This window comes from Myotis daubentonii, chromosome 12, assembly GCF_963259705.1.
Source record: "Myotis daubentonii chromosome 12, mMyoDau2.1, whole genome shotgun sequence".
NCBI lineage: Eukaryota > Metazoa > Chordata > Mammalia > Chiroptera > Vespertilionidae > Myotis > Myotis daubentonii.
The window spans coordinates 39,064,708-39,092,106 of NC_081851.1; the positions used below are offsets into that span (position 1 = coordinate 39,064,708).

Here is a 27,399-nt window from a genome sequence, read left to right on the forward strand (position 1 = left end):
TATTTTCCTAAAATATAAATCAGATGTTGTCAATCATTTGCAATAAAACCTCTAATGGCTCCTATTGCTTCCAGGATGAAGTCTACATTCATTACCTACCATATGCTTGAAGCATCTTTGGAAACCGTTAGCATGGTATTTAATGCTTGGGAGGAGCCCAAGCAATAGCTGGTGTATTGAATATTGGTTTCGTGAAGCAGACTTGGGCTCTCTGTGCATGACACCACGCTACCTATTACTACATCACCAGTGCTGGCCCGGCAGGATACCTATTCTAAATAACAATAATAATGACCATACTAATTATGGCCAAACTTACCAAGTGCTTACTATGTGCCTGACACTACTGTTAAGTGATTTGCCAGTATTATCTCATTAAACTTAGAATAACTTTATGAGATCAGTACTGTTATTATTCTTATTTTTTTTTTTACAAAAGAAAATTGAGACCTTGAAAGATAAAGGTCACACAGTGGGAGGATGGTGGATCTGGGGCTTGAAACCAAACATTCTCATCTAGAACTTGGACTCTTAAGCACTACAGTGCACTGCCTCCCTTACAGAGAGTTCAGCTCTTGGAAAGAATACAGTTCAGATGTGGGAAACGTAGGCCTCCAAGAGGCCGTTGGTATATGAGTCTGGGCTAGAGACGTAATTTCAGAGTTCTCAGCACACTCAGCATGTGAGTAAAACTGTTCAAAGAAAGTGTCAGCAGCAAGAAGGAATGTGAGCCAAATTTAAAACCAACATCAGCATTTACAGGCCTGGCTCTGGCCAGTGAGATGAAAGGAGAACTGAAAGCTAGAGGAGGAGAGAATTCCAAGGAAAGATAAACCTGACTCAGTGAGGCTCCTCTGTCCAGCTGAAGAAGCTCACTGGCTCTGTCCTCTAGGGCACCATGTAGGGCCTTGGGCGAGAGCAAGCAGCTGGAGGGTGGGTAGAGCAGCCAGTTGGCAGTGAGTTAAGGGATGAATAAGAAGCTAAGCGAAATAAGCCAGTCAGAGAAAGACAAGTATCATGTGATCTCAATTGTATATGGAATCGAATGAACCAAATAGACAAAATAGATCCAGAGACATAGAAGCATGCAACAAACTGAGTATTTCAGAGGGGGGATGGAGTGGGGGAAAAGTTTAACTAAAGAACTTATATGCATATATAAGGAAGGCCTGTGGAGGAGGCAGGAGTAGGGTAGAGGGGGTTAATGGGAGAAGAAAAGGGGACAACTGTAATACTTTCAATAATAAAGATAAATTTAAAAAAAAAGAAATAGGGATATAGAGACAGAGCGAGTTTTTAAGGATATTTGAGTGAGAAACAAGTAAGATATGTTAGTATTAGCAGGAACACATGATCAAGAGATTTGTTGCTCCTCCTTTTCCGACAAGGGGCAGTAGAGATTAGTTGGTGTCTACTAACAGTGGAAATGGAGGCAGGGGAAATGTAGAGAAAACATAAAAAAGAAATAAAGACCTGGAGGAGATCGGAAATAGTGGGATAAAATGGACTAAAATGCAGGAATTGGCCTGAAACAGTGGGGTACTTGAATCTCAGAGACGGTGAGAAGGACATGCATGCATCTTGTGATAATGCATGGAACCTGAGGTAATCAGTTGTGTGCTCTTCTCCAGGTTCCTGGTGAAACAGGAAGTGAGGCTCCTTGCTGAGAGTGATGAGTGTAAGGTATAGCTTGGAGGCCTAAAGAAAATGGTGAAGAGTTAGACTGACTATTAGGAAAACTTGAGGGGGTCAGAATAAAGACAAATAATAGGACTTGAAATTTCAAGGATCCCACTGAAATGAGAAATGATATATTTATACCGTTATTAATCACTGTTATTGAATAAACTTCCCCTCTGCAGTATCAGCTGCCTAGACTATTTGTTACAATGATCAATAAAAACCAGCCATCCTTTTCAAAATGTATTCACTTCCTCAAAATTACTGACTGATCATATACTATGTGTCAGGTACTGTTATGAGCACGTGGGCTGCAGCTATCAATAAAACAGTCTCTCCTGCTTGGAGTTTGCATGACAGTAAAGTCTTGGTGCCACACTTGGATGGGGCCCATAGCCAGGGAGGTCAGTGGAGATAACAGAGGAAAGTGCCTCGCGGTCTGGGTTAGGTCATGTCAATTACACGGGTCCTCAGTTTCTTTATCTGTAAAATGAGAGGATTGGATTATGTGGTCTCATAGCTTCCCTAATTCCTACCCTCTAACTTCCTTTGATTCTAAGACACTGAAGTGTCTGGAATGGCAGAAGGAACTTGCAAAGAGAAGTGTCTAGCACCCACTCTAAATTGAGTGCTGGGCTAGTTGGTTTGCACATGTTTTCTCCCATAATTTTTACATGCAAACTAGGGTTCAGCCGAGTTAATTACTATGGTTGCACAATGGAGCTTAGATTCCAATCTGCACCTGCCTAACTTCAAAGCTTTTCCCAGTAGACTCCTCTGCTTCAGGGGGAACAGAAGGCCGGAAGGGCAGAGACATAGCAGATACTGTCGAGTGTCTGGAGGCAGGTTTGTTTTCTATCACTCCAAAGGATCAATGGAAAAAAGTGCAGGAGAGGATATTTTGGCTCAATGACCAAAAGACCTTTCTGGAAACTGGAATTGTTCAACTGGCAGCAGTTTCTCACCAGAGCCATTCAAGTTGAGAGTGATTGCCTCTTAGAATACTAGTAGATAAGTTGGGAGGTTGTTCCTTTCAATTCTAAGCTTCTAGGAGTCTCTTAAATAGTTTGCATTTAATGCCACCTGTGTATCTGCTTCTTTCCTTTCTCTCAACTCCCCCCATCCACCTCTCTCCTCTCAGCATCTGTTTTTCTCATTCATCTGGGTGTAGCTGCTTCCTGCTGCAGCGTCCAATTTTTGGTATCACAGAGAGGACATCTCCCTCCAAACTGGCAGGCAGGTACATGCTGAGACTGTTAGCTGAATTTGGAGGGAACATGTGTGTCATCACCCTGATCTCAGAGAAGAACTGTCTTCTGAGATAAAGAACTTCATTCAAAAAGTGTATGGTTACTCATATTGGCTGGAAGACTTTACAAGGGCCATCAGCAAGAGAGGAGCTGCTTTATTTTTTTTAATTTTTTAAAAGATTTTTTAAAGTTATTTTTAGGGAAAGAGGAGAGAGGAGAGAGAGAGAGAGAGAGAGAGAGAGAGAGAGAGAGAGAGAGAGAGAGAGAGAAAGAGAGAGAGAGAGAGAGAGAGAGATACATCAATGTGAGAGTGAAGCATCAATTGGCTGCCTCCTGCACAGCCCCCTACCAGGAATGAAGCCCACAACCCAGGCATTTGCCCTGACTGGGAATGGAACCCGCAACATTTTGGTGCACAGGACGATGCCCAACCAACTAACTGAGCCACATGGGCCAGGATGAGAGGAGCTGCTTTAGAATTTACAATTGGAAACAATTTTACCAAAGACCTTGACAGCTGGCTTCAAGCATATCCATGGAAGCTCTTACAGTTGTTTATCCCAGGGAGGTTGAAGTGGCCTCCTTTCCTTTACTAGTGGGTGTCTATACTTACTGGAAAGTGGGCCCTCCAAGGTCCCTACAATGGCAGTGATGGTGAACCTACGACACGTGTGTCGGAGGTGACACGCAAACTAATTTTTTTGGTTGATTTTTCTTTGTTAAATGGCATTTAAATGTATAAAATAAATATCAAAAATATGTCTTTGTTTTATTATGGTTGCAAATATCAAAAAATTTCTATATGTGACACGGCACCAGAGTTAAGTTAGGGTTTTTTAAAAATGCTGACACGCCGAGTTCAAAAGGTTCGCCATCACTGGTTTATAGTGATGATGTTCAAAACTGCATTGTCCTCTCTTGGAAGGCAGTGTTGAGAATGCTCAGAGAATTCTACCTGATAGGGCACATAGCTAGTTTGCCCAGGAATGAGGGATGTGAGACTTTCAGTGCTAAAACTAGAAAAATTCTGGGCAAACTGGGATGACTTGGTCACTTTACATATACCTATACTCCCTCCTACAATGAGCCAATTGCTCCAGCTTGATACACTGTGCAAGAACATATTAATTATCATTCTAGAAGAATATATTCTTCAGCAAGAGAGGGACAAGGTTAAAATGTTGGTCTTTCAACTAAATTGGGGTCCTCTTGAAAACATGAAGCTAATAGTCACTTTAAGATGTGGCAAAGATAAAAACAAAGTCTCATCCAAGATCCGAGGGTCTACCTTTGCCAAAAAGCATCCCTGAAGTAGTAATTTGTAGAACAGCAAATGCAGGCTGGTTTTGCTCATGGAAAAGAACTATGCATGTGTTTCTCACCTGATGAACTTGTGAGCCAACTGTTCCACAAAGTAATAGATCTCATTCCAGTGGTGCATCACACTTCCTGATCTAGGAAAACAAAAGCAGACGTTACTTAATCAGGTATTCATTTGTCTTTACCTTTCATCATTTCTCTTCATATTATTCATTGATACTGGACCTATCTATTAACTGGGCTCATTCTCTGAAACTCTGTAAGTTTGGAAATTATCTGAAATGGTGTTTAGAGTTAATGTTAGAGTTCTTAAATTTTTTGTTAAGGGGAACTCCTTCACTGGACTTCCCACCCCTTTCCATTCCCATGCCACACACTCATACACTAAAACAAACAAACAAACAAGCAAACAAAGCCGGGCTCAATCAGACTTACAGGTTAGTTTCAAATCTTTAGGAAACTGTTATTTTTGTGAGCTATTTAAATTATTCCTTTGATAAGGGAAGGAAAACAACTCTAATTCAGTTGAATGAGATTAGCACAAATTAGATGCTGCAGTGGACACAGATAAACAAATCCCCCTCCTCAAAAAACAGTCCAATTTCATATATATATATATATATATATGGGCAAATTTTCCAAAGAAAATGTTAACAAAATGAATCCAACAGGAATCCAAAAGAATAATAATTAATTAATTGGCAAAGTTTATTTCAGGAATGTATTGACAGTTCGACATGTAAGGAAATCTAGTGTAACTAGTCATTCTAATAAATAAAAGAAGAAAACCTACACAGCCTTTTATTTATTAAAAAGGAAACCCCTTACTGGAGAAAGAGGGAAATATTCTCTAGGGCACATGGAATTATAGAATTTTAAATCTGGAAGGGGCTTCTTTTTTTCTCAAGGTCGACTTCTGTTTTACTGATACTATTTATTATGGCTTCAATTTAGCTTATAATTATTTCCACAGTGCACATACTCAATTTGTTGCAATGGCTTCATAGTAGATTTTTCTGTTCTAACCCACTGTTTTCTGAAGCTACGATCTCTCTCTCTCTCTCTCTTTTTTTTTTTTACTTAAGGATCTATTTCAGCTGAGCTCTGCATTTCTGCCTATCATGCTAATAACTGTTGAGGTTAGAGTTTGTTCCTTTTAGTCTGACAGTTTCTACTGCAAATATTTTTCATTGGTTTCAGATTAATTTCATTTACCTTAATTTTAACTTCCAGAGAGGTATTTATGACCATTTTACCTTGTTTTAGACTATTTAAGATGAATCTGTGCAACGTAGATTTTATGCTTTCCTCTCCATGGTACAAAATCCCTAAGAATTCTCACTGAATGTATTCCAGCTCTATGAGAAGAATTTATTTTTCTCTGCCCCTCAACTAGACAGATATGTCTGATTTGAACAGAAATGATAAAGAACATTACGATTCTACAGTGAAAGACTCCATATCATAAGGATATCTCACTTTACCCAAGTTAATCTATAAGTTCAATTCTAGGAAAAAAATTGATAGGATGTTTTATGAAACTAGAAAACTGACTTTAAAAATGAAATGAAGATTAAGGATCTAAAAGTCATCAGGGCAATTGTGAAAATGAAGAGCAAGATTAGAAAGCTTGCCCTATCAGATATAATGACCCCATATGTAGAATACATGACATACAGCAGAGCCAATGGGATAGAACAGAGAACCTAGACCTCAACCTGTGTGAGGTCTTGCTATATAGTGAAAGAGGTGATTCAAATTGAGGAGGAAGAATAAGCCTTTGAATAAATGATGCCATGACAATGTATCGCTAATTGGGAAAAACTAATTGGTTCACAATTTCCTACCAAATGTAACCCTGGATGTATTAAAGCCTAATGGGAATGACAAACCTTTAAATTCACTGAGCAAATTATAGATTTTTATGTCATCAGGTTAATGAAGGGTTTCTTCGACCAGATGCAGAAAGTAGGAATTACTTTTTTGGAAAAGGATGTTTTGACTACCAGAAGTATCAAAAATCCTGAATTACAAAATATGCCATACACAAGTTCAAAGATAAGAAAAGAGTGAGGGAAGATTGGTCTGCAACAAATATAAAAGGCGAAAGATTCGTGTCCAGGATATGTAAATAATTGGTACAAGTAAACATTTAAAAGGCAAATAGAAAAAATAGACAAAGGATCAGATCAGGCAATCCCCTGAAGGACGGTAAATCAGTATTTGAAAAACCATTCAACTCTTCTAGAAAAGTAAATATAGAAATGCACAGAGAATGGGCAAAAGTAGGTTTACAGTTATAAGTGAAACAGAGTTCATTCTTGTGCTGTTATTTATTAATTGTTGTATTATTTATTTGTATTACAACTGTAAACCTACTTTTCCCCCAACCCTGTATTTAAATACTTGTTCGGGGAAGAGCCAGCAGTTTCATGTGGCAGCAGCCCATAGAGTAGGGGGTGAGAAGCTGGGAGATGGGGAAAGAGGTCAGGGTGGAGAGAGTGTTGGAGGCCCCTCCTGTCAAGAATAAACCTTTCCAATAAACCTTTTCCATTCCTGTCCCTAAGCTTTTATACATATTCCCTCTGCTTGGGACACTCAATGTCCACACTGGCAAACTCCTACTCATTCTTCAAGACACAACTCAGTCTCGGCCTGTTGCCTTTGACAACAAAGATGGGGCTCATTGTCCCTGCTCCTGCGTTCAGAGCACAGTGTATGTCTGTCTCTCAGCCATCAACCTCTGATATTAGGTTGCAATCACTTTTTCTGTCAAGCTCCCCTTGTGGGGGTCTTAGGGATATTTACCTCTCCAGCATCTACCTGTTTGTGGAGTGGATGAAAGAAGAGCACGGAGAGGAGAAACCTCTATTGCTCATGGAAGGTCCTGATCTTTGGCCAGCTTGACGTCACCTCTTCCTCCCTCGTCTGGTTAAATACTCTGGGTTTGGGCTCACATGACTCCCGCCAATTCCCATGACCCTATGTGAACCTGAGGAGCCTTCGCAGCTGGGCCCTAATTCTAGAGCACAGCTCCTTGGCAAATGCGCCTACTTAATCATCAGCGATAGACCTCTGAGCTTCATGGCAGCTGCAAGTCTCCTAAGAGCTTAACAGAGCTGCATCTACTACCCTTGGGCTTTTAATGTTTTGGAAATCCTCATTCATTAGAATCTCAGCCATAATCCTGGAAAGCATTCAGTTGTATACTTTAAATCTCAAAAACCTGTCCCAGCTGCTCTCCTTCAGCAATGGGGTAGAGATGCTCTGGTCCTGGGGGTCCTGGTGAGAGTCTGCTGGGTATGGCCCAGTGCTGTGCACGTGCCTCGGTAGAGGCACCACATGACTGACGGACTATAAGCCATGATCCAATCCAGAATTCTGTAACTCCTTTCCACTGGAATCAAGAGATTTCCTTGGACACTGGTCATCTGTGTCCACTTCTGAAGTGCAAAGCTGTGCTTTCGTCCACATGACCAGGATAAGCACTACCTAAAAGTTTGGTTACTGAGAGGGACTATCAGATGCCTTTTGATTTGCAAAAAATCCCCATACCTCCTCCATCCTGAGTTCGATCAGCAGAGAAGTTGTGCATTGAGGGGATTATACTGGGAGGGGAGGCAAAGTGTTGGTGAAATAGGGACTTGAACTAAAATTGAGAGATTTTCCTGACTCTCAGCTTAAGGAGCGTTTGGAGTCCATCTTTTCTGGGTTTACTACTTCTTTGTTTCAAGGACTAGCTCTATTTCACAGCCACAAATCAGCCTGCATTCCTTTATTTATTAAAAAGGATCACCCCATAACCATTCACTTTCTTTCGTCTTAAAACATTTCATTTTCACTATTCTTTTGAATAACATGTAAAATTTATGCAATTTTGGTATCCATCTGATTTGCTGATGCTAGATATAGGGAAAGAGTCAAGAAATATACTGGGGTGTTGAGAAAAATTTAGATCTATCCGGAAAACTTTCTTGTTACTGGGTAGGTGCTGTAGTTTCTCAAGAAGAAAATAAAACGAGGCCTCCAAGGCAAAACTACAGGCGAGGAGGTATTGCCCAGCTTGTTTCACACATTCTAACTCTGATCAGACTTGCCCTATTACAGTTGAGGTTTGTTTCATATTTACACATGATCACTCTTTACACAATTATGTAAGCCTTGACCAAAATATATCCCCTCTGGGACACACTTGAAATGTACATAGCTTGTTCCCTCAAGCATTGAGGGTAAATATAATCTAAAATTCTGGGAACCAAACTGGCTTTGTGTCCTCTGGGTTACCATGAGATCCCAAGGGGCCTCAGCTACTAAAGGGGCCGAGTATAGGATTATCTAGATCTGCACCTTGGACTTCTTCTAGTCCTTATTACTGAGCCTTCTTAACCCATGCGCTGTCTTCCCCAAGATCAAATCACCACAAGGAAAAGGAAAGAGCCCTGATGGGGGTGCTGCTTCTATTTCTTTTACTCAAATCCGCAAGAGCAAGAGGCTTGCTTGCCTGCCTGGTGCCACAGTCCTCTCCTCGGTCTCACCACCACCCTGAACTCTAATGACCTCATCCACCGGGCCTCTGGCACCTGCCCACTGGCACCTCAATCAGCCTCCTTCCCTTCTCCCACGGGGGTGGGTATGCTGGGCCTTGGACTCAGTTTGGACTTTCTGTTAAAACACACGTGCATCATCTGCACTCTGCCTTGTAAACTGATTTTCTGCTTTGAAAACTGCCCTAGTAGCTACTCCCAGAATAATCAATCCAGGGTGGTGTGTCCATGTTCAGACCCTTGGCTTTCTCTCAACCCCGAGGACCTAAGTGGACTCCTGGTCACAGCCAGAAGTAGGGTGTTGGTTGGGGAAGTGGCAGAGAATGGATCCAATTCCAGCATCTCTCCACCCTACAATGTGTAAAATATCTCATTTATCTGCCAACCATTTTAAGAGTTAATGATCTTAAAATCCCAGCTATGGAATCCTGATGTTCTCTTCAGGTAGTAATGGCTCTCCCAGCCATTGTGACCGAAGCTCCAAGGAAAAAATAAAAACTCTTTCATAATCCAAATATAAGTGGTGCTGGGAAATGTTCCATTGGACTCTGTTGTGGATTGGTTTTTTTATAATTTGTTTTAACACACAACTGCTGAGCAAACCATAGCCACAGAAAGTTGAAATGCTCATTTTAGAAATCAGTGGATGTGAAAGGTCCCTGATATTTGACTCAATTAAATCCTGCTTCAAATATAATTCTAGCCCAATGGGCCAGCTGGGTAGCAGGGTCCAGGTCCCTTCTCGGCATTTTGTGTCCACAAATATAAATCTCAACAAAACTTGGAATTCAAGTAACCTCTCAGGAATTCTGCTTGAACACAGTGAACAGAGCTCTGTGCTGGAAGATTCATTCAGTATACCTGGGTCTACTCAAAATCAGAGTCAACACCTTCCCACACCTTCCGTCTTGGCTTTGAGGACTTCCCAGATCATAGGGAGGCAAAGCCATCAGTCCTCAGTGATAGTCCCTCAAGAAGGTCACTGCTGGGGAAAGCCCCAGCATTTCTTACTTCTTTTTGTTTTTTGATGCCCTCTCCAGTGTTTGGAACGTGGTAAGAAGTCAACAGCCCTGGCCAGGAAGCTTAGTTGCTTATAGCGTCATCCTGATACACCAAGATTGCAGGTTTGGTTCCCTGGTCAGGGCACATACAAGAAGCAACCAATGAATGCAAGACTAAGTGGAACCATAGATCTCTCTCTCTCTCTCTCTCTCTCTCTCTCTCTCTCTCTCTCTCTCTCTCATCAATAAATAAAATATTTTAAGAAGAAGTCAACAAATTTTTGTTTCATTGCATGCACTGTGTGTTCCTGCTGAGGGATTTTTGCCTTCAGATTGCCATTCAATTACTTCCAAGGGTCTAATATGCAAAGAGTAGAAGAAAAATAAGATCTCGGAGTCTCAGTCTGATTTGTTGTCTAAAATACATTCTTTTGTGTTTATGTGAGTTTCCAAACCTCCCTGTGGTTAAGCTCCTTAGAAACACAGGCTCTTTCCATTAGCCACACACAACACCAGAGTCAAAATCAAGTGGGCCTAATTGAGTTTGAACTGTTTCCCCTTCTTTTGCACATGGGTTAGAAGACAACGAAAGGGAAAAAAGAGAGCTCATAGTTGGAACCGTCACCCGGGAATCTTATAAATCCGGAAGAGCAGAGTTACTTTAAGGGTGGAAATTATAAAACCCTCAGTCCCCGCTTTTCCTTAGCCCCACCCCAAAGAAGTCTCTGATGTCCTCAATAACCCACCCAGATCCCCACTAACCCTGAAGGGTATGGCGGCTTCGGGCACCTTTAAGGGGGACCAGCAATTAGTTCTGCCATGAAAGACCCCAAGTCCATTTGCCCTCTCCCTCCACTCCCCGGCTTTTTTCTTGGTCTTCCTTCCTCCATCCTAACCTCACACTGCACGTTAACTGGCTGGAACCCTACACCCAGACCAGGCCTTCAGCCCTAACCCTCCTATTACTGTCTGGGGTCATGGCCAAGCCTCCTTCCTGCTCAAAAAGCTTGACCTCAACTCTTGCTTCCACTCCAGCTTCTTCAGATACCGGCCCAGACCCAAACCAACCCAGTAAGCACTGTACTTTGAGTTTGAGGCTACTCACCCTGCTCCTGCCTGTGTCACGCAGACCCCAGCCCAAGGTGCCCTGCCCCACCCTACTGACTTGTGAGGAATCTCCCTTTGAGTCAATCCAACCGATGGCTATGGAAACAATGACTTTTAAGCTATAGAATACAAACTATCAGTGATTGGGGAAAGCAGTTTGGTGGGATGTTGCCAACATTTTGAAAAAAAAAAAAAAAGAATAGAATAGAAATATCACGATATATTGCATACAGAAAGTAATGCTGTGTGAAACTTTTGGCCAATTATGTGTAAGTAATGTATACATAATGTTTCAAGATGTAAACTGTATTTTTTCAAGATCAAGAGGATATTATAGCAAAATATGGTCTCCGTTCACCTCCACTAATTCCCCTTTTTCAACACACACACACACACACCCCAAGAAAGTCTAAAAATATTTTCTGATATCTATTGGTACTCTCATGCAAGTTCAACCCAAAATTGTTATCACTGTTGTTTTAAAAACAACACCACAGAAAATTGGTTAGCCGCCCAAAGGTATTTCTCATAATTGCAATGTACATCAAGATGTGATAAATGAGACCTACGGGTCACTAGCCAAAGCCACCAATGTGATCTATGGATGACCACCAGGAGACCACGACCAGACAAGGGAAGTCAGGGGCCCCCTCCACATGCGTGCCCAAGGACACAATAAGCCTCCCCTCAAACATGCATCTGTAAGAGCAAGAGAAGGGAGTAGGAGCAAACTTAAACAGACAAATTTACGGAGTGTTTAAATTCTTGCATTGGACTAAGATTTCCAGTTTGGAAGAACGTTGCCCCCTCTCCTCCCCGCACTTGCACCCAGCAGAAAAGTCTTTCGAAGATAAGCTAAGCAGCTTTAACTTATTTTCTATAAATTTTAGTACAGTGGGAATAAGTTTTTCCACCTTGAGATATTTGTATTTTTTGATTACTGTATTTCTCCATACTGGATGGAAAAAATTCCCAAGAGGAGACTTTCTGGGTTAAAGTTTATACAAATTCTAAGAGTCTTGGGTGGTTATGACCAAACTCCCCCAGAAATGTGGGACAATGTACTCTCGAGACTGCCCAGACCAGCGGTTATGAGCACCGACTGGCTGGCTGATGTGAGCTCAAACTCCTATTCTTCCACTTCTAGTGTGACATCTGAACAAGATGGTTCATGTTTAAAACTTCAGCCTCCTCCATTATGCAATGGAGGTAGTAATAGTACCTATCTCCTACAGATCGTTTTGAGGATTAAATCTAATGTTTATGAGGTGACAAGCATCCTGCTTGGAACACAGTGACCTCAGTGCAGGACTTGGTAGCTGCTGGAACTCACTTCCCACCCTCATGACTATTAAACCCTCGGGAGTAAGATAGGAAAGACTCATTTTCTTACCCTTCACCCACACTCAGGATTAGCTCCTGCTGAAATATCTGTATGTTTACTAAGTGAATATGGATTTCATTATCGTTTTGATGTGGATGGATTTTATTTATTGTAAGCCACTGGTTTTTTTTCGATATCTATTGTTCATTTGATTTTCTTCATTTTAAAAATGCTGAGTATCAATTAAGAGCAGCTACATGATTAGTAGAACCCAGTGCAAAATGAAAACACAGGGCCTTCCTGTACAAAAATTATTAAGAATTTAAAGATGATGCACACAGAGAATTAAACTGAGTGCAAGTCCCTGGCAACTGCTGACCTTGGTACCAATATTCTCTGCCCATTTTCTATTGGGGTGCAAATGTTTTCTTAATCCAGAAGTCAGCAAACTTTTTTTTGTGGAGGGCCAGACAGTAAATAGTGTAGGCTCTGAGGGCTATGTGGTTGCCGAGGCAACTACTCAACTCTGCTGTTGTAACACAAAAGTAGCCATTGATAGTAGCTGAACAAAATGGGTGTGGTGGTGCTACAATAAAATTTTATTTACCAAAACAGTCTGCCAGCCATAGTTTGCCATCCTACGTCTCAGAGAGTCACTTTCTTTCAGTCCTCCTCATGACAAGATAATATAAAAATCTAAATTTTTTTTCCCCTAGTAGCTGAGGGTTAGTGTACTTTGGCTATTCATTTCCTGTTATTTATTGCTGAGAATGTAGACTGAAAAAATTGTGCCTTGGGATATATAGGGAGGCATTCTTTGTGACCTAATAAATATTTCATGGGCATTTGAAAGGAAAGTTTATTCTCTGTGGGGTATAGGGTTCAAAATATATTTATTAAATCAACCTCATTAATTATTATTCATATCCTCTGTATCCTTTGAACGTTCAAGTATTTGGAGACATGTCTTTTCAGATTCGGCTGAGGAAATAATTTGGTTTTCATCTTCAGCATTCAAAGTAGATGTGAGTTACTGTAATACGTTTCCTAAATACTGAAGTACTCCTGCATTCCTAGGATACATTTTACTTGGCCTTGATGTATTACTATTCCTTAGTACACTGTTAGTTTTGTTTTGATTATATTTGATTCAGATTTAAGTTTTTATTCCAATTTGGTCAGAAGTTTTGCATCTGGATGTGTTATCTTTGGTAGATATTGGTATCAGATATATGCCAGCTTCCTAAAACAAATTGGGAAACTTCATCTTTTCCTATTTTCTGGAAGAGTTTAACTAAGACTGCAATTTTCTGTTCCTTGAAGATGTGCTACAACTTTCCATGAAACCAACTGGCCTAAAACCAAAGGACCTACTCACAAGAGCAAACTAGCCCTTCTTCATGTGTCCGGATTTTATTGGGGGAGGGCAAAATCAGAAAGATGCCTGGTGTTCATGGACTCACTCTTTTGTGATGAAACTGCCCCTTCAACTGCCCAGTGCAGCTGCCTCTGCATGATGCTGAGGCACATGGCAGCAGGGCACAAGGGGATGGTTCTCATCCCTCTTCTTCCCACTCGGAACTCCAACTCACTTCCAGATTTGGGATTATTCTTGGGATTCTTCTAGAATCTTCCTCTACATGTTTTTTTTACAACTTAGAAGCAGAATTGAAAGTAGACCTTGGCTGACCTCCTTCAAATTCAATCCATCTGCTTTGTTTCTGGTGGAATTTCTCACAAGTGTGTTACAGGTCAGTGTCCTGTCCTTTGTCTTTAGACCTGAATCAGGATTCCCCCAGAGGCCTCCTTAAAACTTTCTGTTTGGGGAAGGGGAGCAGTTTTAGATGATAGTGAAGGAGGCAGTAAAGGAGAAGCTAACTGTCTATGTTCAGCTTTTTTCTTTTTTCCAGAAGTCAGAAACAAATTTTCTTTCTCATCTCCTAGAAAGCCCTTTAAATCATTCAATTTCAGTTTCTGCATTTATGATTCCCTGAAGACAAAGCACTTACAAAAGTCAGCAATGCCTTTATTTTTGCCAAAGCATATGGCTTCTCTCTGTTCTTTCCTGCTGGATCTATTTTTAGTAGGTTCAAATCTACACTAATAAAAGAGAAACATGGTAATTGGCATACAACTGCTACCCTTTTCATTGGCTAATCAGTGAGATATGCAAATTTACTGTCAGCCAAGATGTCCGCCGGCAGCCAGGCAGCTTGAAACTAACATGAGGCTTGCTTGCCTCAGTGACGGAGGAAACCAACGTTCCCCACCTGCCACTGTAGGCCTCTGAGCCTGCAGTTTAAGAAACTCTGTAACAAATACCTCCGGACTTCAGCCAGTAGATTCGCAACATCGTAAGCAAAGGCCAGAAACCTACTTTCAGCCGCCGAGGACTAAGAGCTGGAGCCAAGCCTCAAGCTAAAGCTGGCCCAGAATAAAAAAAGAAAAAAAGGAGCAGTTGGGAGCTTCAGTCACCCACAGCCTGAAAACAGCCCTCAGCCCCTCACGCAGACTGGCCAGGCACCCTAGTGGGGACCCCCACCCTGATCCAGGACACCCTTCAGGGCAAACCAGCCAGCCCCACCCATGCACCAGGCCTCTATTCTATATAGTAAAAGGGTAATATGCCTCCCAGCACCGGGATCAGCGGAGCCATGAGGCCTCCCGGCACCGGGATAAGCGTGACAGGGGGCAGCGCCCAAACCCCCTGATCGCCCTGCTGCTCTGTGTGTGACGGGGGCGGGGCTACAACCTCCCTATCCACCCTGCTCTGTTCGTGACAGGGGAAGGCGCCCCAACCCCCTGATCAGCCCTGCTCTGTGCCTGGTAGGGGGGAGCTCCCCAACCTCCACCCCCCCCACGGGCCCTGCTCTGTGTGACGGGGTAGAGCCATAACCTCCCCATCGGCCCTGCCCTGAGTGTGAGAGTGGCGGCGCCCCAACCCCCTGATCGGCCCTGCTCTGTGGGTGATAGAGGGCAGTGCCCCAACCCCCTGATTGGCCCTGCTCTGTGCGTGACCGAGGGTCGCACCGCAACCTCCCCATCGACCCTGCCTTGAGTGTGACAGGGAATGGTGCCCCAACCCCCCAATTGGCCCTACCCTGATCGTGACTGAGGGTGGCATCACAACCTCCCAATCTCTCTGCTCTGTGCATGACAGGGGGCGGCGCCCCAACTCCCCAATCAGCCCTGCTCTGAGCCTGACCAGGGGCTGTACCTAGGGATTGGGCCTGCCCTCTGCCACCCGGGAGCAGGCCTAAGCCAGCAGGTCATTATCTCCCGAGGGGTCCCAGACTGCGAGAGGGCACAGGCCAGGCTGAGGGACCCCCCCTCCGCCCCGAGTGCACAAATTTTTGTGCACCGGGCCTCTAGTATAATATAATATTTAATGATTCAGCAAACTGATTTTTGAAAGCCTGGTAGGTCCTTTAGAATCTATAAAGGTTAAAAATTATAACTTGACATTTATTGAGTACTTACTAAGCATCAAGCATTTGTGCTGAGCATTTTGTACTCATTTCCACTTAATAATTGCTAGCACTCGATGAGTACATAGGACTCTGTTCTGAGCACAACAACCCTATATTATTATTCGATTAGCTCCCCTTTTATAGATGAGGAAACCGAGTTCACAAAGAGACAAAGTAACTTGTTCAAGGACACACAACTAGTAAGTGGTAGGGGTGGGACTTGAACTCTGGTGGTCTGGCCCTAGTATTCATGTTCTTAGTCCAACAAAACTCATACAATCTCCTTTCTGCTGTTTAAGCCTGTGCTCTTAACACCTGTGCAACACTGCCTCCCCATGGAGGGGCTATGGAATGTATATAATTCATAGTGATGGGTGCTAAGATAGTGAGAAGTACTAGAGAATTTCCACAGATTATGGGAATTTGGGAGTGGGGATACCAGGAAAAGCTTAAAATTGAGGCACTTAAAAGGAATCAGGCTTGCTGAACTGGTTGCTAATTTTAATGGAATAAGGTTTACAAGGGCTTCACCTGTTTGGCCTTCAATCCTCACACTTTTTGTTCATTTGATAGCCTTTTATGGCAGCTAATAATCAAGATGACCATATCATTTAAAATCTAAACTGAGATACTTTCAAGAATAAAATAGGAAGCAACTAATAGCTATACTGGGACAAAAAGCATAGACCAGGAATGTCTTGACTCATACATCTGTTTATTTATGGTTAGATTATGGCTGTCCAATGGTATTCTGTAATCCCTTGGCCGTACATTATTATTGTGACTGGTGTTCGGTTACAGTTAGAATACTTCACTGTTATTGGTTATATAATTTCCTTAAACCTGATATCTGCATTATCTTTTATGTAGGGAATGATGGCAGGAAGGCTCTGATTCTGATCGCAATCCTTTTGCCATCAAAGCCCTGTGCCAGGGGGTTCCTACAGCCACTTAGAATTGGAACTGCATGTGGTTGAGCATCCCAGTTTGAGGAAAAGATGGTAAGGCCACTAAATATGACCCACGGACAAAATCACGAGAAGTTATTCCTCTCCATTTCTTGATAATGGACAATATGCTGCTTATCAGGAGATATGTGATGAGAGAGAGTCTGAAAAAAGAATGGATTTTGAATTATGTGATGTAGACAGGTGATAATTTCGTGTGTGTGTGTGTGTGTGTGTGTGTGTGTGTGTGTGTAAAACCTCACCCAAGGATATTTTTCCCATTGATTTTTAGAGAGAGTGGAAGGGAGGAAGGAGTGGGGGAAGAGAGGAAGAAAGAGAGAAATATCAATGTGGAGTGACACATTGAGTGGTTATTTTTCACTGCCCCACCAGGGCCGGGGATCAAAATTGCAACCCAGGTATGTGCCCTTGACTGGGAATTGGACCCACGACCCTTCAGTGCACGAGCCAATGCTCTGACCACTTAGCACACCAGCCAGGGCGAGAGGTGATTATTTTTAATTTTTATCACCTCAGGCAGCCCACAACTAGTGATGGGAGAGCACCAAGTATTAGTAATAATCTCAAAGGGTAAGAGGACATCAGTTATGTAAAGACAGGAAGAGTCATGTAGGGCATTAAAGCTAAAGGCAAGAGAGGGAATGGGTTAGTTCATAGTGTGGCTTTATTAGAAACCACAGAGTGTGGAAAGAGATAAAGCTAGGAAATATACAGTGGCTTGTGCAATAAGGTTCTTGAGTACTTTGCTCAGAAATAACCTTAGAGGCAATAAAAGAACCATTACAATATTAAATACATTGTAATGTTAAAGATGGGAAGGTTCTTCCAAAAACTTATAAGGCTTTCCTAATCAATAGTAAACTTTTGTAGTGGATTAAAAAAAAATTAAAGAGCTTTGGAGGTGTTTCAAGATTAAAGAATTAGGGAAAATAATGTGAAGGTTAAATTTGTGTTCTAAAAAGGTCAATTTTGGTATGGGGGGGGATAGCTAAGAAAAGACATAAAGAGACCAATTTAGAGAATGTTTCAGTGAACTGGATGAGAAATGGCCTGAGCTAAGAACTAAGGCAATGATGAAGCAGAGAATGGGGTAGACACAGGATAAATGTGGGAGCAGATAGGATCAGGCAGTATGAGAAAGAGGGTTTCTCCCAGATCCTCCGCTTAAGTGGCTGGATTCATGGTGACGTCATTCACTTGTGTAGCATATTCCTTTCCAAGGTCTACAATTTCTACCGGCCTAATGATCACTAAAGCCTTCCTCCTTCCTCTTGCTCAGATGTAATCCTGGGATGCTAGGAATCAGCATTATTGGCTTGCCTTGCTCTACTCTGCAGTCTGTCAGTTAGGGGTTCTCAATTGGGGTGGTACCATTTCATGGGAGGGTATTTAAAAACAAACGTATAGGCATTATTTATTGGTTTTCTCATTGACCAAGAAGACAAATAACATTGACAAAGCAGATATCAGAAAGATTAAGCATCCTGCAGTGAAAAATTGTCCCACCAAAAATGCCTAGAGCACTCCTATTCAGAAATTTAGTTGCAGCCCAGATTCGCAAACTCTGTCTGAATCAGCCTCTGCAATATTCAGGCATCCTGTCGGCTCAGCCGCTGCAGTTCCAGGGGCTGCTCTTCCTTCCCAGCCTTTCAAATTCCCTCCTATGCCACAGACTATGGGCAAAGAGAGTCTTAGCTTTCCAATACATTCCTGTAACATGCAGGTAGCAGGGAAGCATGTCTGATCTCCATTTCTTCCTCCCATTTCATCTAATTAAACCTTTGCCCACTGCATTGAATGTTTCATCTAAAGTATGGAAGGAATGAGGAAGCGAGGAAAAGAACAGGAGCCCTCACTACCTCATGGGTGGATCTGAACTGTCATGTCTGATAGTAATTCCACCTTGCGAAGTATATCTAAGACTTATAGCTCCAAACTCTTTTATATGGTAGAAGACTCTTATCTCTTGACCTCTCATGACTATTCCCTTCTTGCTTACTCAGGCCAAAGCAGTGAATAATTATATGCTTGCAGTAGTGGCTTTTGATGCCCACCCATGTCTGGCTTTCTTCTCCATTTAAGTACATGGAAGAATGACATTATGTTCATCTTCTTTCCATGTGACTAGTTCTGACCAATGGGTTGTGAGTGGAAGGAGGCATGTCACTTGTGGCTGGAGCATTTCATTGCCAGCCAGAGACCCTCCGGCATTTTCTTCCCTTGCAGCCTAGGGAAACAGGCATCGAGAAGGGGTCTCCACCAGCCTGGCTCCCCGAACAACTAATGAGCAGACCCCTGCTGATCCTCATCACATGTAGCTAGGCAAAGTTGATAACCTGGTTGTTTTGTGTCATCGAGATTTTGGGGATTGTTTGTTACCACAGCATAACCTTACTTACCCTGATTGATTCAATGTTCTTTTGCAAGTTAAGAATCTTTTTATCTTTGTGCATAGATCATGAGTCAGGCTTGGGTTTGAGGTTGAGTTTCATCACGTAGAGTGACCTTGAGTAACTTTTCTAAAACTCAGTGTCTTCATGTGTCAAATGATGAATTTACTGACCTTATGTGGTTGCAAAGAGGAAATGGGATCATACAGGCAAAGCACTTACCACAGTGCCTGGAAGCTAACAAGGACTCAGTAAACGTTACTTGTTATTTCTTCTTGATGTTGATCTAAACTTTTCTCTGCCAGCCCCCTCACCCAAACCCCCATTGTAGCCTTTAGCTTTGGCTGCCTGGAGTCCTTCTAATATCCTTCTGTCTAAAAAGTAAGAAGTCTGGGACTGCTTCTTGCTTTTTTTTTTTTTTTTACATCCCTTGCAGCTCTCAGAACAGGACATTGTTTGCAATAGGCATAGTGTTATCCATGCCTTTAATAGATTGCATATTTGTTATTGGAATTGAGAGATATTTATGACAAATGAGTGAAAGAATAAACTCAACCAAATTGAAGAAATCTAATTACTTTTTTTATTATGAACCTGGCATGTCTGAGAAACATGTGAGAAATGTTCAAATATTCACTTAGTCTTTTGTTGGCGAGTAATGGCTGGGAGAGGAGAAATCTAGTAACTTGGTCACACATAAAAAAGACAAACATTCTAAATTAGCATTTATGTGACAGCCAAGTCTCACTAAGGGATGCCAGAGTTTGTTCCTGGACCACTGGGAGTCCTTCAGCATTTGGAGATAATTACAGGTTATCTTAGGACGGGTGCGTTCCTCCAACACTCCTGGGTTCTATTCTCAGCTTGACACTGAGTGTTACCAGGTCTCCACAGCTAAGGAAACTGGAGCTAATTACTTGACTGATCCAGACAGAAACACAAAACAAAACAAAAACACTTTTGCCTTATTTTTGACCCATATGCCAAACCTTCCAACCTGTAGGCAGTTCTAGCAACTATTACCTGGCCTGATAAGTCCTCTCCAAACCTAGAAACTAATTGGAGGAACATTTAAAACTAACCATAGAATCCATCTCAATAACACACACACACACACACACACACACACACACACACACACACACACACACACACATTCCTGGCCCCTGAACACTTTTTTTCTTGATGCCTCTTAGAATCATTATTGTAGCATTTTAAAGGTGCCTGCTAATGAACCCTGTGTTTCCCTTATTCAGAGCCAATGTCACATTTTCACTACCCAAAGTTCTCTTCCAAAGCATACCTGAAAACAAGCAACCGAATCGGTGTGTTTTTACACATCAACAAAGTTGAATTTCCCTTCTCCATCAGGTTCAATCTGAACAAATCACTAATTTATTTGACCTTTAAGTGCATCATAATCATCCAATCCATCCCTCCAGATCTTGGAAGCATCTTTGTGAGTTGGGGTGGGGGTGGAGGTGGGGGGCAGGGGATTCAAGTCCTAAAACTTTCAATCAAAGACAGCTGACTTAAGAGCAGAGTGGTAGTTCTTCAATTAAGTATATTAATTGCCTTATACATCATCATTTACTGAAACTCTGATGCAGGGATTTTTAATTCCAGGAATTCACCCAGTACCTCTACTTGTATTGACATGTGCTTCCCATTATGACCCAACTGCATTGGGCAGTGATGAGTGGAAAGAGCTGGACTGGGAATCGGGAGCAGACATCATCTCAGCTCTGTCATGAGCTAATCCTAGATCCTTGGGTAGCTCACTTCACCCAGTGAATTGACAAAGGTTGAACAGTTTTCTCATCTGTAAGTTAAGGATGGTAGTGCTAGTTACCAAACAATATTGTTTGGCACATCTGTGAGATGGCATAAGTATTGGGAGAGTTCAGTTCTGACTCAAAAGATTTCTTTTATAAGTTAGTAGTTGCGAATCCAGAAGGTATTTTCCCAGAAAAACAATACTATACCTGGTAGTGAGGTTCCCAGCCTAATGTTATAAAAATCTGTTTAATGACCATGGTCCTGAAGTATAACGCATAGTAATGATTGCTCATTATGACAGGGGATTATCTAGTGGTGGGTCCTGGGCTTGGAACTCTGAGTGGCAAGACAAGGTCCCCTTGTGTGGGGTTAAGGGGAAGAGAAAATTGGTGCTGGACAAAAAGGAAGTGGCAGAGGGAGGGGTATGGAGGCTCTAATGGCGAAGGAGCACCTGGTAAGCCTGTGGGGGGCCTTTACAAATGTAGGGATTTATTGGGTGACAGGCTGTGGCTTTGGCAAGTCCTATAAATAAAGCTATTCAGTGCTTACTGTCACCCTCCAGCTCAATGTCTCCTCCATTCCTTCTAATCTCCATGCCACCATTCTAGTTTCAAAGTTTTTAGGGCACACATGAACATAGCCAGCACTTCCCTGAGACACACAGTGAAGAATCCCCTTTTTCCATTTAAATGATGAATAGCTCTCTATAAAGCAGACCGATATATGATACATAAATACACAGTGCAGTAGCAGAAGAGCCCTGTGAGAGGGAGGAGAGGTACAGTTATGTCTGTGTATTGGTCAACGGAGTGCGTTAATCTTAGCGGACCCGCTGGAAGACTTAAAGGAAGCTCCTTGACTGTTTTTCTCTGGATAAAGGCCTTTCAACTCTGAATTTTCAAATCCCTGATTGAATTTCCAGCAATCTACTTTTCCTGACTGTAACCAGAAAAGCATGTTTAAATGAACATGAAATTCCATCGGTATAAAGCCTTGTGAAGCTCAGTCCACCAACCCCATCGCCAAAGCCGCTAATAATGCCCTATTGTGTTACTGTGGTAGCCTAGGCTGTCATTATAAAGTCTTTTGCTCCTGGTTGAGAAAACATGACGTTCCATTAAATGTATAATCTGGGTTCCTTCCAGGCCAGAGATGCATCCTGCTTAAAGCTGAAATGAGCCGAGATTCAATGCCATAAAAAAGAAGAGAACCATCCACTGGGGAAAAGGGAGCTGAGGGGTGGGGAGAAGAAAGGCGAATTCAGGGCCCTGTGACCCACTGGCTTCAGCCTGAAGACAATGTCTTGCTGGACAAAGGACCTTAGAGGCCCCAGGGAAAACAAGTTAACATTCTTTCTCTGTCTGCTCTGCTGTGGTTGGGTGCTGGACAGCACTAATTGAGGAAGTTCTTATCTGTGAAGAGAAGACCATGTCCTTAGGGCTCACCCAGGGGCCTATTAGCTATCACTACCTTTTGGCCCATCTCCTGGCTCTGGGCTCCACAATCGGAGAAATTCGCCCGGATGCAGATGGCAAGCTAGATCTTGGCTGGGAATCAAGAGCAGACATTGTCCCAGCTCTGTCATGATCTAATCAATCCTAGGTTCTTGGGTAGGTCACTTCATCCAGTGAATTGACAAAGCTTGAACAGTTTTCTCATCTGCAAGTTCAGGACAGCAGCGCTTGCCCTAGCTACCGAAAAGTAGCTGTCCTAGCAAGTTTTTCATTCAGCACCACCATATCCCTCGCTTCAGGCAATAGGACAACTAAAGGAAGTCAGAGGGGTCCAGGTAAATGTAAAGTAGGTACCTGTAAAGGTTTCCCCACAATTTGTTTCCCAAAGCAGTTTTGGGTCCATAATGACATGGCACATTTAGAAATTTATTCCAGGATTATATGTGGAATAAGCAGCATCCTCTACAATGGTGAGGCTCAGAGCTCAGCACACTAGTTAGAGATCTTCCTCACACTTGAAATGATTTTTTTTGAAATTCAAAGTAATTTATTTTTGTTGAATATAAAGGTAACATGTTCATTGTTACTTTTGAAAATTCAGAAAAGCATAAAAACAGAATTGAAAAATATTCTAGAGAGAAATGCTATTACATATTGGGTAAATATAGGCATCTGTTAAGCTTTTTTTCAAAGGCAGAATTATAATGTATATAATGTTTGGCAATTGTATTTTCACCTAAGAGTATATTATGAGCATTAGCTATTTTTCCTAAAACATCTCACATTTAGTTAATGTTCAGCTTTATTTACAAATAGCACTGCCATGATCACACATATAGGCACTTCTATGTGACTCTTGGATTTTTTTCTTTAGGATATGGAATTGCGAGATGAAAAAGCAGAAACCTATTTATAAAAGCATTTGCTAAATGTTGCTAAATTATATTCTTGTCTTCACTATCCAATGTGGTAACCATATGTGGGCTATTTAAAGTTAAATTAAACTTCAAGTTCACTTTCTCAATCACACTAATTACATTTCAAGTGTTCAACAGCCATATAGGGTTAGTAGCTACCATATTGGACAGCACAGATAAAGAACACTTCCAGCATCACAGAGAGTTCCATTGCACAGCACAGATCTAGAAAGACTGTACAAATTTATATTTTCCTTAGTAAAATATGGCAGTGCCTACTCTTACAAGTTGGCCAACACTAAATATTGTTATTCTTTTTAAAAAAATTGCCAGCTTAATACAAATTATATCTTGATTTTTCATTTCTTTGCTTACTAATAAAGTTGAACTTTTAAATTTATTTGCCTTTGATACATATTTTTTGTGAATTATTTATATAGTAATTCCTATTTTCTATTGGGATGATCTTTTAAAAACTGCTTTTTATATATATTCAAAGAGTAATTTGCATTGCAAAAGTTTTTACAACTGGTTATTATCTTTTATTTATAGCATTTTTAACCTATAGAAACTTAAAAATTTAATATATTTAAATCTTTTTATAGTTTTCTTTGTTGTTTCTGCCCTGTTTTAAAAACTATAGAACTAAGATTATAGTAATATTCATCTAACATTTATTCTAGTTCTTTCATCACTTCATTTTAAACATTTAAATTTTCAATCCTGGAATTCATTTTGATGTGTGGTGTAAAGTATAAATATAACCTGTTCTTTTCCCACGTTATCAGCCATTGTTCAAGAATCATTTCTTTTAAAACAACAAATTAATTCCCACTGATTTGAACTTCCTCTAAATGCTTACATATCCTTGGAGCTATGTCTTGATTTTCTACTCTGTCCACCTATTTTTTGGCTTTTACCATTCTTTTTTTATTAACTTGCTTTACAATACATTTCAATATTCAGAGGTATAAGCATTTCTTCACTATTCTTTTCCTCAACATTGTTTTAGATCTTTTGCCCTCCCCCCCAAGATAAACCTAGAATTATTTTGTTAAAGTGCTCTCACCACCAAAATAAATTCATTCAGAACTTTGATTGAAAACTTGAATTCAATTTATAAATTGATTTGGGGAGAATTTATGATCTCTACAGTATGGACTGGAGTACAGTATCTCTACAGTACCATTAAGAGACATGGTGATTCTGTCCATTTTTTTCAAGGTTCCCTGTATGTCCTTCTCAATTGGCTTTAAAAAAAAAAACCACAATGTTGTTGTTTTTTAAAGCTCAATGATGGATCTCTGATTCCAGACAGTCTCTGAACCTGTGAGCTGGTGCTCCCAGCCACTAGAACTAACAAAAGAAATTCCATTTCTTAACATTGGAGTATATTTTCAGTATCCACCTTCTCATAAATCTGCAAGAAAGATCTCACTTTTCATCCAAAGAATCTGGAGTTCAAAACAGCCTTTACGGAAAAATCAAACTCTAGGGGCAACTGCAAAGCACATTTGGTTTCTAGCTGGCCAGCTTATTCTGCAGGACTCTTTTTTCCAATTCCCAAATACTTTCCAGTCTGTGAAATTCATCTCCCCACCACTGTAACAGCGAGCGCCTCTCCGGGCGCTGGGGAGCTCACAGTTCTTCAGGAGCAGGATCTTCTCTCTGAGGGGCTTTTTATTGTAGAAGTTGTTTATTAGTAGGCAGCACGGAGATTCCTGGAATGCCTGCTGCTTGGCAAATCTAAGGGGATTTGGAAAGTGTTTAATCGATCAGAGTTCCGCTCTCCCTTGAGCACAATCCAGATGCCTAACCACTATCCATTCTCTTAAGAAACCAGGGCTCCTGCACCTCCCTGGTAGCCCGCCAGTCAAATCGCCAAGAACTTGAATTCGCCTGCATCAGTGGTTCTCGAGTCCCGGGCTGTTTATTACCCGCAGGGGACTTTTGGCAACGTCTGGAGACATTTTTGGTTGTCTCCACTTGGGGACCGGGGGCGGGGGAGAGTGGGAAAGAGGGAGGAGGGAGGGGGAAGAATGGAGGAGGGGTGGTCCTGGCATCCCCACTTGGCAGTAGTGGGTAGAGACCGGGGATGCTGATAAACACCCTACAATGCACAAGACCGGCCCACAACAAAGAATTTCCCCGTCTGAGGCTCCATAGTGGGGAGACTGAGAAATCTCCCTGTATTTCCACTAACTGCCCAGTCAGCACGCATTATGTTATTAGGAACAAAGGTGATGCATTAAGTAGGACAGCGTTTTTTAAAAGGAGCCGGGAGACTTTGAACAGCCCACGCCTGACTTTAGAGGTGCCCGAGAGTTCTGCCTCCCCTAAGCAAGCTTTTCCCTCTGAGGTTTCTGCAGCAAATGAGAAGGATCGGCAGAAACGTAGTAGGTCAACAGCATCCTCACACTCCCTGGCACTCTCCTCGGTCACGGAAAGCAAGGAAGAAAAGAAGTTCGTCTCCCGAACCAGGAGGGCCACCTCCCCCGCGGACGCCGGCAGCAGAGGATGCGAGGCGCGCTCCGCTGACAAAGGCGCAGCGCTGGGTCCCTTTCGGTCCCTGGGCAGGCGCGCCTGTCCCCAAGCCACCCTGCCAGCAAGCCCAGCCCGGGAGGAAGCATCATCAGCTCAGCCTCGTGTGGAACAACTGAGGGCACTTACTTGTCCAAAATGAAGTACAGGTCAAATCCCCCGTAGCAGGCGGGACCCCCTTCCTCCCTGCGTCCCCCGTGCCCGGCGCAGATGAGCACAAAAGTGGCCAAAGAGAGCCACTTGAAGCCAGTGCCGAGGGCTTTCGGCTCCACGGTGGCCATGACCTGCAGCCCAGGGAGAGGGTAGGGTCCTCTCTTTCCCACGCTCCTCGAACTCGCCAGGACCCTCAGGGACGCGCCATCCGAGGGGCCCTCCTCTCGGGCCCTTTATTCCCCCACGCTCTCCCGAAACTCCCCGGAAGCAATTGTCTGGAGGAGTTCAAGGTTTTCCTTCTGGTTTCCGCTTCGATTCTGTTTCTAGGTTTCAGGTTTCAAGAATCCCAATACTGTACTCCGCTTTTTTAAAGGGGCTGCTCTGACTCCGGCCCGCCGGGCGCTCCCGAGGCTGCGCTGAGGTTTTGCAATTGAAGCAGTTCCGTCCAGACGGTTCTTTGTCCCAGATTTTAAATATTATGGGGTGGGTTTTCAAATTGTTCTTGGTCGGGGGAGTGCTTTGCCTTGACTCCCTCCTCTCTGCCCCGTTTCTTATTTGGATGGGGGAAGAAAGTCCAGAGGGTGCCACCTTGTGGCCCAAGGTGATGAAAGCGCTCTTTGGCGTTCGTGAGAGCGGGTTTTCCTTTTCTCACGCACCTTCCCTTCCCTTCCCGTCCCTGTCCCTTCCCCCATTGCTTCTTCCCTATTTTAAATTCTTTCCCATTCTGAGTCTAGCCTCTCCCCCACCCCGGCCCCTGTCCTTTTCTTCTCCTTTGCTGGGTCTTCTGATAATCACTGTAAACATTGGATGAGAACTTATTTCCTCCACCCCCAGACTGGGGCCTTTGCAAACAAGTCACTGTGCAAATTAAGCAGAGAAGAACGGGGGCCTTTGTGATCCGAATCACCCGAGTGACTTTACTGTACTCTTAGCGCAGATCATAAAAGAGACTGCTGGGGCCCAGTCATGTGGCTGAGAACAGCATGAACAGTCCCACAGAGAAGCATGGAAAGACTGAGCGCTCTACATTATCTCCATCTCCAGACTTTAGAGATTCTGTGGTAATGCTTTTCAGCCTATGAACTTTGACCTTTTTCCACCCTATCGTTGATGTAGGACAGAGGAAATAAACAGCTTACAAGGGTATGGACCTTTCGAACAGTTTGGGACTGGCAGGGACGTCTTATGTAGCCTTTCTAAAGTGAGAGGTCCTCTTTACAGTGGCCCCTGAGCCCCGGTTCCAGGCAGGAGTCCTCAATGCATACTCCTTTTTCAGGACGATTTCTCCAGACACACATCTTCCCCTCACTTGTGACCCTCTAAGTCCCTCACTCCCTGATGTGACCATCCATGGTGGTTTCCCCCACCTTATGTATCATGGAATCCTACTGTCTTGGAATAACCCATTGAACAATAATTTTGTTGTCACAAGTTTTGAAGATTGTAATGCATTGCACTAGCCTTCCTCCAAAATGTTTCTTATTGCCTAGTATTCACTCAC

At 42.5% G+C, this 27,399-nt stretch overlaps 1 protein-coding gene across 1 annotated transcript in view; it reads right to left on the bottom strand.

The window, feature by feature from the left end:
- The window catches only part of ANTXR1 (ANTXR cell adhesion molecule 1), a 220,469-nt gene extending 194,041 nt beyond the window's left edge, over positions 1 to 26,428 (bottom strand). The window contains exons 1-2 of the mRNA XM_059659574.1: positions 25,875 to 26,428; positions 4,313 to 4,384 (exon numbers count right to left, since the gene is read on the bottom strand). Coding sequence (XP_059515557.1) covers positions 4,313 to 4,384; positions 25,875 to 26,026 — 224 coding nt within the window. The 5' untranslated portion in view covers positions 26,027 to 26,428. The remainder of the gene's footprint in view (positions 1 to 4,312; positions 4,385 to 25,874) is intronic.
- Positions 26,429 to 27,399: the final 971 nt, after the last annotated feature.